This window comes from Egretta garzetta, unplaced genomic scaffold (genome assembly GCF_000687185.1).
Source record: "Egretta garzetta isolate BGI_Z169 unplaced genomic scaffold, ASM68718v1 scaffold429, whole genome shotgun sequence".
NCBI classification, from domain to species: domain Eukaryota; kingdom Metazoa; phylum Chordata; class Aves; order Pelecaniformes; family Ardeidae; genus Egretta; species Egretta garzetta.
Genome location: NW_009260678.1, coordinates 335,717 through 351,441, shown reverse-complemented (window position 1 = coordinate 351,441; position 15,725 = coordinate 335,717). Strand labels below are relative to the sequence as shown.

General features: G+C 43.7%; 1 protein-coding gene across 1 annotated transcript in view; it reads left to right on the top strand.

Annotated features, from left to right (window-relative positions):
* The window catches only part of SPATA16 (spermatogenesis associated 16), a 100,002-nt gene that overhangs the window by 55,526 nt on the left and 28,751 nt on the right, over positions 1-15,725 (top strand). The window contains 2 exon segments of the mRNA XM_035901190.1: positions 116-200; positions 13,574-13,721. Coding sequence (XP_035757083.1) covers positions 116-200; positions 13,574-13,721 — 233 coding nt within the window.

The window sequence follows — 15,725 nt, the reverse complement described above, 5'->3', positions numbered from 1 at the left end:
GTGTAATCACTTGATACAAACCCCATGTTACACTCCTTTAATACTACCTCCTTTAAATACTCCTACATACATCCTTCTCTCCCTGTACACTCATTTATTTTGCTTTTGTCATCAGGAGCGCCATGATTGCTGACTATATATACTGGCTGACAGGAGGCACTGAGCAGCGTATAAGCAAGCTCATCAAACTGTATTGGCAGGTAAAAATTGATAGCCCAATGAGGAAGGAGGTGCCCATCCCACCATTAAGACCAAAATGAAGGATTACTGCTTAAAAAACTGCCGACAAAGGTAGCTCTTGGGCATATCAATCAACAGGGCACTATATAGTACTACCGTATTTATAATGAAGTAGATTTTCTTGGACTAATTTTAAGGGCAAAATTCAAGGTTGTTAACCCTTGGCTCATACTTCAATTTTATGGACTGCTATAAAATTTAATTCTGGATACTGTAGAGTCCCCTAAGCTATTTTTTGTGAAGTCTTCCTACTTTAGTGACACTCTCCTTTTGCAATTTGCATGATACTAATCCTCTGACACTTTTCCAAACTCCTCAACCGGAAGGGGAGGAAAAAATGACTGTAACGAATGGTCTCGGAGGAACCTAAAGTGCTCTGTGAAGGATGGCTGGGTAGGACCCTGGACTACAAAGATTACTTATGTGAGGAGTAGACCATTGACTTCAATGAGACTCGTCTCTTGAGCGATACTTATTTGAGATGGCTGTTCAGCCACATCAGCACAACTTTAAGTTTAAGGGTACCCCCTTCGGCTCTGAGGAGAGCCCTTGCACACTTGGAGGATGCTAGATCCTTTGCTGGGAGAGGCTTTTTGCTGGGTGGTCTTATCACTGCCTGTGGTGTCCCAGCCTTCAAAGCCCCTGTTTTGATGCAACCCAAGCGCATTTCAGAGGGACTGCAGCGTTTGGGCCTCCGGTGGTGGAGGACCCTTCTGCCTCCCAGAGTGGGCCTGGCCCTCAGGTCCTCCTTCTCCACACAAGGAATTTAATGATACTAGGAACAATATATGTCCCTTGAGATTAAATTTCAGAGTTTGATTCCGATCCCGTTTGTTTGGGGGTTATTCTCTGAGAACGTCTGTGACATCTGCACTTTATGTGAAGTGGTGCAAAATCTGTCTATCATAAGCCGGAGTAATAAAGATCAGAATCTGGTCTTTCACCTTCACTCACACAGTAAATTCTTCCTTTTTAAAACTATTATTAATTGCATTCTTATTGGTAAAATTGAATAAATCTCAGTCCTGGGAGCTGCTGAATTTCAGTACTGCTGTGAGTGCAAAGTGCATCTCATTCAGAGAATTACCCACTGGGCTAGTGTTTGCAGTGCCTGTGAACTTTCTTATATGCTTTCCAGCAGAGAATTTCTTCTGTACAGAACAGTGTGATTTTTTTTTCCCACTGGGTCAGACTCGTTTAAAATCTCGAGTTCACAAACAGGTTTTATGAAGGGGTCATTTCTTCGAATGGAATGTCTTTTTTTGTCTCTTAACACTGGTATCCATTGACTTCCCTTCTTGATGTCATGGACATGAAGCTTCAAAGAATAAACCTTTAAAGGAGGAGCTGTCATAGCTGTCCTCTCCCCTAGGGGTTCAGAGTGTCCCGCTATGTAATGGGGCCCAAAAAGTGGCAGGAAGGACAAGCTTCATCACTATGCTTTCTCACAGAGTCTAAACCAGAAGCTGTGGTTGGGCGAAGGTGGGAATGAACCAAACCAGAAGAGGGGCTACAGAATTGCTTCCAGCCATTAGCATCACCATACAATATCAGCATCAGCATACAGTATCAGCATCATCATACAGTATCAGCATCACCATACGATATCAGCATCATCACACAATATCAGCATCACCATACAAAGTTATTTTGGCTGCGGTAGGACTCTGGTTCATCCCTGCTCTGTCCAGAGATCACAGTTCATTTCTCTTCCTGACGGAGAGTCCTTGTGTGGGCGTCCCTGCACCCCTGTGGTACCAAGAGGCACCACCACGCTGCTCATGCCCTATTCCCACGCCTTCTCTGCCTTTCCCCTGAACCTGAGCTGCTGTCATCTTTGCCTGCAGAAGCTTTGAAATGTCAGTAGAGATCTAAGCATTTGTTTGATCCCCCACCGTGCTTGATTTTCACTGGGAGACAGAGATTGCTCTGCAATTTTGTGCCTTTTGTGCGTATGCCTTAGCGTGGGCTAAGGATTCAGCAGTATCTATATGCTGACACACACGCGGCAGAGGCAGCTGGGTGCCCAGTACCGCTCCCACTCAAGTTAATAGCTAGCACTTAAGAAACGCTGTTCATGAAGATATATCCCCAGCACCAGTAACAACCTTTTCCTTCCCGAGCTGATGAGTTCTGTGCACTCAGCATCAGGGGTGACTTCAATGTCATGAGAGCACACAGCAACAATTATGCAGTATGATGTAGCGTGTGACACTGCACTGGGACTTTCCACCACAGAGAGACCAAGCAGAGGTAACATCATCTTTTTTTTTTTATTAATATTCTCCCTATTTCACAGTGTAAAGCTGAAAATAACTTGTCACGACTGTACATGCTCATGTGCCTTTGTAACCAAAGCAACAGCTATTGATGCACGCTTTGCTTGCTAACTACTCCTCTGCCCCAGAACTCGCAAGGGTTGGCTCACAACCGTGAGCAAATTCTGAGGAGGAAGGGAAGAGACGTTGAGCATGATGGTTCGGTTTTTACTTGCGTGAAAGAAAGATTTTTAGATTAGGTATGTCACTCTGTGCTTTGATCACTGGGTCATGTATATGATCGTCTGGTGTGTCATTGACTACTTCTGTTTCTTCTTTTCATGAGTCTTCTAACTGCTGGAAAAGGCTTTTTCCTCCTCACAGCTCATCTTCTACTTCTTTCACAGCATCAAAACATTGTACAGACCACTGGAACCCTTCAGCTGTTGTCTTTTCTGCAAAACGCTCAGGCCCTTATTTCACGTCTGCAAAGCTCTTTATTATTTATCCTACTTCTAAATCACTGTTTTTTCCTCTCCTGATGTATTCCTCATGCTCAGAGCAGTCTTTATCTCGTATCTCCTTTGGTTTTCTTCTCCTGATTTTGGGTTTATACTTCCCTTTGAACTTCTTCTATCCCAGACATCAACTGCCAGGAGCCCTCTTTCTTCAAAACTTCTTAAGACATCCTCAAATCGCTCCTCTCCTCATTACTACCTTTTACATGTTTTTTCTTCTTCAGCAGTGATCTGTTCCATGTGACTGCGTGCCTCCTCTTAGGCACGCTTCAAGGTTTGTACCATCGGATTTTTAAGGCCAGATGGGCTCATACTGACAAATTATCTGACCTCCTGCATAAAAACACCCCAGAACTGCACCCTCACCTCCCTGCATCAGTGCCAAAAGAGGAAAGCAGAGGCTGGTTCTGAGAAAGTTACGCAATCCCCATTTAAACAGTTTAATAATAGAATATTTACCATAACCCATCTGAAAGATGATTTCTTACGTGGTTGTCCCCTGTTTTTCCCCCAGTTTACAAGCTGGGATCTTACTTGTCCAGTCCAAACTTAGCAATTTCTATTACGCATTCATCTCAGAAAGCTTAAACATCCTTTAGTACTTGTTATCTTCCCCCTGTATATGTACCTATGGATCATGATCACGGCAACTTTAAATATTCTTTTTGATTAGCTTTTTGATTAGCTTTCTTTGATTATCCCCTTTAAAGTAAATCATCTATTTCTGGATCTTCTGTACAGTGATATGTAATATCTAATGTCCTGTGTTGGTTTTGAATATTAATACCTGCCTTCCATTCCACTCTGGAGATAAAGGTATAATGCTGATGAGAGGTGAAAAAGTAATTTGCAATGGATAATATTATGCAGTAAGTTGGGCCTTTTTCTCTGTTCAAATATCTTATTCCATGGATTGAAAATATACATTCCAAGTTAAGATATAATCAAATGGATGGGCTTTTTTTCATAACCCACTACAGACTATGCACTGGATGATTTGTGTATTGGCTGTTAGATTAAAAATAGGCGAGTTAAATAGAGTTCATCACAATAAATAATAATGTGAAAGTTATTAAATGTATTATGGTAGATACTAGCAGAGCGGTAGCGGCAAGACAAAGTTTAAAACTACTTATTACTATAGTCAGGTAAGTCCCTAGCATTTATTGTCAGCAATGCAATTCCTCAGCTGGTAATAGCAAAGCAAACAACAGACCTGAGATATTTCATCCCATAGAAAGAGTCCCTCTCCAAACCGTCCAGTTCTACTCACACCTCTGTAAACTATTTCCACTGGCTAAAAACTGTGCAATATACTTAATTCCATGAGTGGAACTGTATCACACCCATACTACAATGTCAAAAATGCCCAATGCTGTCAAACATGAATTTTGCAAGTATCTTGAAAGTCACAGGCTGATTTCACCAATATCTGGCACGGCCATCTTCATTTATCATAGAATCACAGAATGCTTTGGGCTGGAAGGGACCCCCAGAGGCCACCCAGCTCAACCCCCCTGCAGGAGCAGGACACCTTGAACCACATCAGGTTGCTCACAGCCCCATCCAACCTGGCCTGGAATGTTCCCAGGGATGGGGCCTCCACCCCCTCTCGGGGCAACCCCTGCCAGGGTTGCACCACCCTCACTGGAAAGAATTTCTTCCTTACATCCAGTCTAAACCTCCCCTGCTTCAGTTTAAAGCCATCCCCCCTTGTCCTGTCCCAGCTGGCCCTACTAAAAAGCTTGTCCCCCCCTTTCCTCTGGGCCCCCTTGAAGCCCTGACCGGCCGCACTCAGCTCTGCCCGCAGCCTTCCCTTCTCCAGGCTGAACACCCCCAATTCTCCCAGCCTGGCCTCATAGCAGAGGGGCTCCAGCCCTTGGATCATTTTAGTAGCCCTCCTCTGGCCCTGCTCCAACAGATCCACGTCCTTCTTCCATTTAAAGTACTTTTATCACCTAATCTATAAACATCTCAGGCTTAACTCATTAGCACACTACAAATTTAATTCCTTTCATTATTCCGTTGTGGAAACCACGTGGCCTATTTTATACTGAAGGTTCGGCTCTAGCATCCATAATGCACTTATACCCAAAGTCAATCCCATCTAGCCAAAGTCCTACACTAAGTGCTGTTGCACCAGCAATGCCTCTGTTGCAGAAGCTAGCAGAACCCCAGGAAGGCATTTCAAAGCTTGTAGGTTCATATCTGTACAATTCCATAACCATCCCTACTAAAAGCCTTAATTCCAGAACATGGCCAACGTGTATTTGCTACAGCTCGAGTGGAGACCTTTAATCTGCATTGGAGCAAATTAGGTTTTTAGCTTTAGTTCCAGTTGAACCCCAGTGTTTTGGCCAAGGTTGCAGCCATCACGGAGCTGCTCTTAGCACATTGAACATCCTGGCTCTATGACTGCCACCTCAGGAACTTGTGTTTCTGAGAACATTTCTGTCAGCTGAACTCAACGTCACAGAAAAAAATTTCCAGTAGCACACGCGTTGGCTATCCAGGTTGGGGTATTCAGACATTTGTTTTGCTCTCCCGTTGCTGTTGTGAACATCAGGTTCTTCCGTTTCAAATATCTGGGCTGCTGCTAGCACAGAGCAACACAGACATCACACAATAAAGCAAATGATCTCCCAGCCCTGCGAGGTGGCCAAACACCTACAGCGCAGCGATGGACTCGGTCAACTCCTTTAGAGCTCAGCTTTATCTCACACCTTGCAGGGTGATGATCCAAGGCAAGAACGTTTAAAGGAAAAAGCTCTTGGTAACCAAAGGCTCCTCCGCAGCCTCGGCTGGTGAAGAGGCCTGTCAGCAATCCTGCGTGCTCACGCTTGACCCAGGTCCTGCTACGAAGCGTGAGGTTTCCAAGCTGGCAACGTCAGGGATGTTTTGCAATCCTCCTAATGGAACGACAGATAGGAGTTGACAGGCAGCCTCACTGGGCAGCCTGGTCATCATATCACTGAGAAAATGCATTTCTCATTAATTCTCGAGGCTATTTTAGCAGATCGTGCTGTGCCGCACTTCACTGCAGGAAAGTCCCTTCTTTGAGCAAGTCTGGGGGAAAATCCCGTTGAGGTCAGTGACCGTTACGTGTACAGGCACAAGTAAGTGCCTAATATGCGTCAGTCCATATTATCTCAGGGGTCTGTGGAGCCTGTTGCTCCTTTAAGAATTAATTTTTAATTTTCTCATGTCAGAAAAGAGATTCTATTTCTCTTATCCCTCTTCATAAAACCAAATAGTTAATCCTCCTTCCTGTCTATGGCCGTTTTGAAGGACAATGCTTGCCTTGAAGCGCTGAGCTTTTCTTTTTCTGGGCAAAAATTGGGATATAATGATTCTCCTCATCCTGCACATCAGAAGAATAACAAGATTTTGGCCCGTAAGCAGGAAGATCTGGTACCCAGATTATCTCAGCACACCTTCTGACCAGTTCATGGGTTTCCTATGTTCTCATTGCATCGTGGCTGAAGTAACTTGTTAGAATTAAAATTATTAACATCTTTTTCAGGGTAGAATGGGCCTCTTCCTATGTATGCCAGTCTGGCTTCGGAATAGGCTATTTGTAAGACGTGCTGCAAAAAGCAGCAAAAAGCAGCTCTCAGGTACATTGGTAAAAATATGGAGCAATTGAAAATGGGATTGAGAAGGCAAATAACACAACAGAGAGTTTCTATCATGTTGATACTGATTTGGGAGCTTTTTACTGCTGTTGTTATTGCTGATATTTCCATTCCAGAAACAATTCACCATGTACAAAACCAAGGAATTTAACATTTTTCTTGTATTCTTTCTTCTTTAATAACATCTACCTCCACATATTTTCTACCTACTTCTATTTTTCTGGTACCAGACCATTCATGGTAGAATAATTGTTGCTTGAATCATACTTATATTTACATGATAAGAGAAGTTATTAGTTTAAATGTCACAATTATTAAAACAGATGGATTAATTGTCTCTAAATTCAGGAAAGATGGATTTATTTAATACCAGCTGAATGTATCAGGCAACACTTACTTTGCTGTAGTTGGTGGCTGTTGAAATCCCAATTTGAAGCAAAATACCAACCCATTTAGAGTTTTAACTGTTAACAGAGACCCATAAATCATGTCTCAAAGATGTTCAACAGGAACAACCTGGCCTGCAAAGCTCCGGGCCATTTAAAAAACCCTACAGGGCAGCTCAAAAGCAATGCGCATATTTCACAAGTAGAATTTTCAATTCATTCTGGCTTTTTACCGGGTTGCAAAGCAGAGCTTTAAGATTTACAAAAGAAACCGGAGAAATCAGCATAGAAAAACCAGTCATTTTGTGCTGTTCTCAGGCCCTTATTGTTGCCTTGAGTTGCAAAGGTCCTTAAGAAGCTATACATTCATTATCTTCCCTTTTTTTGAATACCATCTCCTTTCTTTGGGGAGATGAAGCTACGGGCAGGAGTTTGTGCCGTTCCCAGGATCATTACTGGTTATGTGGCTCCCCATCTACACGTCTGCTCTTGAAAAACCACACAGGACATCACACAAAACCAGATAAAGTCACTTTTCAGTAACATCTCTATATACAGTCAACTTGTCGTCTACTAAATTAGCAGCCATTCAGCCACATAAAGTAGTTTGCTCTTGCAAAGGCTCGGGCATGATTTTTCGCTGCCCCTTTGAACAGTGCTGTCCATTTTACAGGCTAACCACATCAGTCACCATCTCTGGCTGTCTGATTCATCTCTTCACATTTAAGACAAGTTCCCAAAATGTGTTGAGCTCGGTGCTAGGAAGGACTGACATCTCCTTCAGTTAGTTCCTGCATTCTAGTTTCCTTCGGGGGTTTTTTTGTGGTTTTTTTTCCTCCTCTTTTTGGGCTAAAAGCCCTCAAAAGCCCCTACAGCAAGTATCCCACATTTCTCCCTGGAGTATTTCCTAGCCAGGATCACTCCCAGTCTCTCAAGCAACTTGCCTGAAGCATCCAAGCATTGGCTGGTGGCTCTGACTATCTTCACGTAAAGCACCCGGCGATGCTCAACCTTTAGCTCTGCCTGTCTGAATTAAGATGTCTCTCTGAGCCCAGGCTACCAAAGCAGTTCAGCTGAGCACAGTTTATAATCCCCTTTCACAAAAAAAAAAAAAATCCCCTTCTGTTCACACTGTGACCCATTCCTGACACAGCAGGAGCCGCGCGGAGCTGACCCAACACCCGCCGAAGGCTTCTCCCATCGTTGGACGGGCAGTCCCACGGCTCAGAGCAGGCACAGTGAATTGCCTTATTGGAATTAGGGTATTTCTCACCATGAAAACTCTCTTATCCTTCAGAAAGGGGAAATATTAACAAAACTGGTTAAAAGCCATGATTTTGGCCAATAGCTTCATGTAGAGGATAACCGGCCTGTTCACGGGGGTGGTTCTTCGGTGCTTGCATCCACTACCTCGCTGCCCCGGTGCAGATCTGTGGTGCTACAGCTCCCGCCTGGAAGAGGTATGCAAACCATAACAACAAAGCACAATCTGAGCCATAATGGGGGCTCACCTTGTCAACGCTCTGCATTAGCGCCACGAACCAAGTATGTCCTGTTCCCTTGGCCTCAGAGTCGCTCCACCAAACAAACCCTGAAACCCCGCTCCACCAAAGCAAAGAAACCCTGAAACCCGTCACATTTACCCCTGCACTGAGATGGAAGGGTAAGGTCCTCAGTCGGCAGCAAGAGCTGAGGATGCCGGTGGCATTCTCCATCCACGTGAGTTCGTGAGAACGGAGGATGGGCTTGTGGGCAGAGAGCTTCCCCAAACTGGGATTGCATTTCTATATTTGTGCTCAGTCCCTGCTTTCCCACCTGCAAGCATCGTGGACAGGGAGTTTTAAGAGCAGCCTCCATACCCTCTGCATTCCAGGGTTGTCCTTTAATGAATAGCGATCTCTTTGGAAGGATGTAAAGCATGGATTTCTTTTCTCCCCAAACAAAGAGATGCTACTGGAGTATCAAACAGATCTTGAAGCCTAAGGTAACCCATCTGCAATACGTCCGCCTCTCAGAAGTCAGCTGAATACACAGATCTATCACTGTGGCGCTCTGCAAATCCGCTTTCAAAATATACTGCATACAAAATAACTCGCAGGGACTTAACTACGTTAATAACTTAAGAACCTAAATAAGCTGATATTTGATGTGACCTACATTAATGGGGAGGCATTACAAGGCAGATAAGCAGAACGTTCTCCTCTATTGTATAATACATGATTTATTCAGACCGTAAACATATTGAGAAAAGGATATGCTCTGGCATTCTGTCTACTTATTTTTCCCCCAGAAAAAAAAAAATAATAATAAAAATGATGTAAGAAGATCACGCTGGTGAGAAGATATTCATATCACAACAGCAACAGACTTCGTGGCAGGGCTGCCAGATACTTCTTTATGGTTGGAAAGATATAGAGAAAAGCACATAGGTTGCACCGCAGTGCACCCATAATTCTAACTACCAGCCCAAGAGTGGAAGCAGTTCATAGAAGAGGCTAATGGCTCTACCCTGACTGATATCATTGCATTAATAAAAATCTTTTTTTCCTGCTGTACTGTAAATGAGACAGCGGCTGAGTGTGCACTGCAGCTGCAAGATAAGGCGCTAGAAAGATATCTAAATTTTTGGCTAATTCTAGATGTCAAGATAATTGGATTTTCCAAATTAAACCTTTCTGTACTTAAAGAGGATTAAGGTTAGGGACTGTAGCAGGGAAAGCTACTGTCACTGCTATGAAGAATTTTTTGCTACAGTGCCATTTTTCTTCTTCTCTGTCTGCTCAAAGCAGGCAAAATGGCAAGAGCTTCATAAAAATATGGAAGTAGCTATATCATTTGCCATCAAAAGTTGGCACGGGAAAGCTTTGTTTCTTGTGCATCTACCTATTCATTTTACAAGCTCTTAGCAGCATTTTAGTGGGTGTTGAAGGGACAGTATGAGACTGTTTAGGCTAAAGTTTAATTTTTACTAACTAAAAGGTCTGTGAAATGCAACATTAGATATGGTAGAATGTAAGGATCTTGCAGAGCCAAGGTGCTCAGAGAAGAGTGGTATGTGGTGTTGAGTCCAATACACATTTAAACACTTGATCAAAACCAAGTTTGTTGCACAGGAACGTCTTTTGGCTTTTTAATTGTCGTGATAGCAATGTGCATCCCTCAAACCTTGTGACACTTGCGTGTCGTGAAGGAATTAATTGGTATTTTAATAGAAGTGCTGACAATATAAATATTCCCTGAGACACTTTGTCTCCAGATGGTTTTCTCTGCAGACTTTCTCTGATTCCCCACACTTCCAAAACAGGGATATAAACCTCCTGACATAGCAGAGCATGAGTCAGTCCCATAACTACAAAAAGAAATCTTCCCTACCACCAGATCACTCTGCAGCCTCTTCGTGAGCGAAGTCTTGCGTCTTTGCTGAAGCAATAGATTTTGTCCGCTGCTGAGGTAAACCACCAAATTTGGTGGACTCATGTCAGTCATAGTCCTTACATTATTGTGCACGGCTAGACAAGCTCTTTCTTATAGTTTAAGGTCATCTCAAGGACTTAACTTTTTCTAACTCTGCTGGAATTGAAGGCTGCAGCGTAGCACCATGTGATGAGGTATCGCTGCAGAGCTCACTTGCAAGACACGCAAAAAAAGCAATCATCATCTTTCTTTATCATCTTTAACACTTCAGCAGCTACCCCCATACTCACGAAAGAGCCTGACACTTCTTCCACTCCAAACCCAGAACTGCAATGTCCTCCCTGGTGTATCTGAGAGGACATTGCAGAAGGGAGCCTGCAGAAGCAAAGGCACTAAACCCCATGCAAATGGGAAGAAACATTGTCCTGTCCTCCCTGCAAGGACTCTCTCGAAATTCCATCGGAGCCCTTGCAATCCTCTCCACAGCGTGACTCTACCTCGAGTAGCTGCGCGGTGTGCAGAATGACAGATGATGTTCTGTAGGCATCCCTGTTTCCTGGACACGTTGCCAGATATTCACCCACGGCTATGGCCTTCAGCGCAGAAAAATCCTCCGGGATTTCATCATATAAAGTTTTCTCCTCCAAAGTTTTTATGGACTGAAGTTTTATATCCTTAAAGACTTTACCCCATAAAAATCCAAGAGGATAATAAAACAAATAGCATCTACGTCCAGGGTCAGTAGCTTGGAGGAAAAAAAAAAATGCTCTTGGGTAATAATAATACCTTCAGTAGCAGTATTGACCAGAAACTACGGATCTATTCCTCTCCCCGTTGGCTGACATTTCGCCATTATTGCCCTCTGAGCTAGTCACTATTTGCATGCTGTGCGGAGTAGCCACGGGTACATGGCAATGCAGAGATATTACGGGCATGACTTTGAACTGTTCTTGAGGATGATAAAGCCAAAAGTGAACTTTTACAGGCAGAATGCTTGTAGAGTTTATCTATCTGGTCTGGCCGCTCACGTTTTCGTCTCGCTGCCTCACTCCATGTATTTGAAATCTGAAGTGTAGGAATACAAGTAAAAACACATGCATGTGCTCATATTAATCCAGCTGAAGAAATGGCTGCCAAGCTACAGAAAATAAGCAGAATACCCAACGTCTTGCACAAAATAAAGCTGACCCTATTCCATGCCTATATTTACACCTGACATCCAATAAAACTTGAACAAGTAGGCCTCTGCTTTTTCAAAAATACAGCTTGCAAAGCTAGATGGGTACCACTGTTTTGCTACAGACCCTCTAAGGGCCCTGAACGACGAGATAATTGAAGTCCATAGAAATATGAAATCCTAAAATCACTTTCCTATAAATCAGTGCAGACTGGTAAGTATCCCCGCAGGGACGAACAGGCGCGGATCCATTCGTGGGCCCCCGAGCGCTTGGCAGGAGGACACATTTGCTATTTTCTGGTCTGATACCTCCAGAGCTGTGGCATTAACCATGGATAACACAGCTGCGCCCATGGAAACTGGAACTCCTCCTCACCGAGGGGGAATGTTATTACTGCCCCGGGTGGTCATGATACTATTACACACATTTGAAGCTTGCTAATTTTCCAGGGCTAAATACTGCCCGCTCCAGACTGCTTCCATGCCAGTAAATGCAGGATAATGGGCTGACTAAATATAGCCATCTAAAATATAAACAAAACCCCCATGATAGCCTCGACATCCAGGCAGAATATTCAGCGTGAGAGCACGCAGGGTATACGTACGGCAGCCTATCCCCATATCTGCTCAAACCAATTATAGCATTTCTGCGGTATTTCTGCACATCCCATACCAATAAACAGGATGGAAATAAACTGGCGTAAGACCACATCAGAGGGCCTGTTGTCTAAAGCCATTAAGGAGAAGGACATATATACTTAACTAATTGGCACTCTCAGCCTTCCGCTGGGGGTTGGTGGGAGCAGTCGCCAGCTGAACAACTGACTCACGGAGGCACTCTGTGTCTTGGATAATTTGACATCGGTGGAGGATAGGCTGGAGAACAAAAGTCAGGACTTGTCAATAAAACACCGAGCTAGTCCCATAATGATACTTTTTGTGCATCACTTCAGTGTATGAGGTGATCTGGGAGATTCATACGCTCTGTTAAAAAATACGTATCTTTTCCTCTCACGCCTTTCTGGCCATCTCTATTAACCTTGCGTTAGCATTGTCACTATTAACCATGTTTATGCTCCTGCCAAGATCCATTCATGAAGTCTTGCAGGCCCCCCAGTTTCCAGGAAGGACTGGCCATGTCAGGAAGACAAAACCTTTGTTAGCAACAGACGCAGCCGAAGCGGCGCGGAGCATGGTCTTACCCAAGCTGCAACCCAGGAGGAATTGCAGCTCAACTTCCCTTGCACTGATCGATACGAGCACCCAGCAAGGCTGTTTCCAGGCCAGTAGCTCCTCCTGGCAGTTTTGGCACCAGTTCATCGGGGTCCACTGAGTGTGAAATCCCCCTCTCTGCATAAGACCAGCACGATGCATCATTTGAGTCATTTTTAAGGGCTGACAAGGTTCATAAGCTTGGTGTTGCCCTCTGCGCAGGAGTGGATTTTACTGTTAATGCAAATGGTGTTTAAATGCAATATTTTAAGACTAATATTCCATATAGGCACAGTGTCTGATTCATGCCAACTCAAGGGGTAATATGAATGCTTAGTATTGTTTAACCAGCTCCCAAGGACTGAATAAAACCCTCAGATGAAAGACGTGACCTTCAGAGAGCATGGAATCACTTTTTCTTTTCATCTAAAAGATAATTTATCTAATACTTTTCTCCTCATTGAAGACATAGGCTCGCTGCACTGAAAACTGTTTACAAATGTTCTTTCTCCATTAAATTGATTTTCTGAGTATAGATAGGCAGTGTTTTCTGGAACTAATTTAAATTCCCCTCTAATTAATATTCAAGACCAAAATATGTTATCTTTGCATGACTATGCAATTACTAAAGGGAAAATATCATCTCTGAAAGTAATTATTTTTCTTTTTTTTTTTTTTTTTTGTAACTAGCCATTAACCGACACGAAATATATCTTTACTTTGCCTTTTTTAGGCGATGATTGAAGAAGCCATCACCAGAGAAGAATCTTTTTCGGTTATGTATACGCCATTTGTGACGGAAGTCAAGGCTGACAAAAGAAACGAGATAAAGGACATGTTTGCTAAAAAGCACCCTGACTACGCGGTGCACATCTACACAGGTAACAGCAGATTTCACACGCTCTTACGCACCATCTACTGTCTGGGTGAGCGGCCAGCAAAAAGAGTTTGAGAGTCTGGAGCATGAGCCTTTACATTTCTGCACCTCGGGGCAGGGGGGGAATTGACTTCTGAGATTTGCTCTATGATTGCACATGATTTAGGTAATCAAATCAGTACTCAGGCAAAGCACAGACTTTACACTGCAAAAAGATGATTTTTATCCCTGAAGCCTCATGTTTCAGTTGTTGAATTCCATTATTGCAACCAAGCTCTTGTTCAGTGTATTGTGGTGCCAGCGAGACCCAGGTTCGTTCCCATCTCCCCGGATTTCCATCATCCCTGCATCCCCTTCGCTTTCCAAAAATATCCTCCCTTCTACGAGCACTAAGGGACTGACTGCCACCTTTGAGAGCATCTCGGCTGCAGAGATGGGAACAGATAGCCAGGTTTCCTTGAGCCTGTTGAAAAGAAGTAGGATCTGGAGTGAACAAGGGCTTTGCAAAGCCCGTTGTCATCTCCCGGTAGAGTGAACTCAAGTAGCATCTCCTGGAGTAAACAGACACTTCAATTCTAGTGACTACAGCTTTATTTCAAGAGGAATGGGCATGGCATTTTGGCAAAAGAGAGGCAGGGGGATAAGAGGCATTTCTTGCTGTCATTAACCTGGTGATGGGCAACATAGTTGACCCTGATAACGCTTGGCTTTGAGTTGGTAATTGAGAAACATAAAGGGAAAAGGACATTTCTCAGGTCAAATTCTGCAAAGCCTCTATCTTCATCACACAAAGCAGATGTGTGGCTCACCCCTCACCACAGCTTCCAGCAGGGTGGCCCAAAAGGCTGAGCTGCCGCCCGCTCCCGGCGAGAGTTACGCCAGGTCAGAGGTGGTGGCTTCGTCCTCGCAGCTCGGCTGAGCCCCAGCATGCTGCGGATAAATAAGGCTTCCAAAAGAATACACATTGTGTCTTTGGGGAGGAAAAGAAAATCTATTTGAAAAAGACAAATAGGAATTAGGAAACCAAGCGTTTACCACAAAACTCTGCAAATATTTAACACAGATAAACTTGTTTTCCTTTAGGAAACCAGTATAAAACTACATTGTACTCTGCAAGTTGCAGACCACCCATGTATTGGATTTCTGGCAGCAGCTTTGGGGTTGATTGAAGAGGGAAAATGAGGACTTATCTATCACAGAGGTTGTAAAATCCCTGTCTACCATTTACTTGCTGATGTGACTTTGTGGAGAATAGCCAGGGACAAAAGTATTGGCATTAAAAGGAGCATGAAATAAAACTCCCCGAATCTGATTTTTAAAAAGATAAATTCATATTTCCCATAACCCCCTCAACTGACAGTACGGGCAAGACTTCCAGGCGCACGTAAGCAGCAGAAGTGTGCAAGTGTTGCACTGAAACTCAGTTTGTGTTCATAAATCCCTGAATGACTCCAAAGGTGTCACCAGGCATTTTCTGACTCCTTCCAACAAGGAAAAGGAAGAAGGGGAGGACAAAAAAGGGTAAAAAGATCCCAGTCCTATTGTACTTTAGTCAATTATAAAACAGATTCAATAGAGCCAGTTCTGCCTTCAAATAAGTTTGTTTACAAAAATCTATTGGTTAAAAGACTTGCTTCAATTTTACACAGATTTCTCTGAGTGCAGGTTCTGGCATCACTAAGTTTCTAGGAATTAAATGGGATAGACAGCCAAGAAAAAACCACCTGGGTATCAGGGTTTTGAGAATGGAGCAACGCAAGAGGTCTCACGCCGGTGGGACCTCTCCCAACCCCCTCCTTTCTGTCCTGGAAGCCCTCCCAGGCAGAGGGGACGCGGCTCCTTTCCCCAGACCCCATGCTGAGATAACTCGCAACAGTGCCAGCTGAATTCAACCCAGTAGGGGTTTCTCAACTTATCTATTCAGATCTGACCTAAAAATCACACTGCCTACCAAAAAAAAAAAAAAACCAAACCAAAGCAACACGTAAAGCCCGTTCTCGGGGGGGGA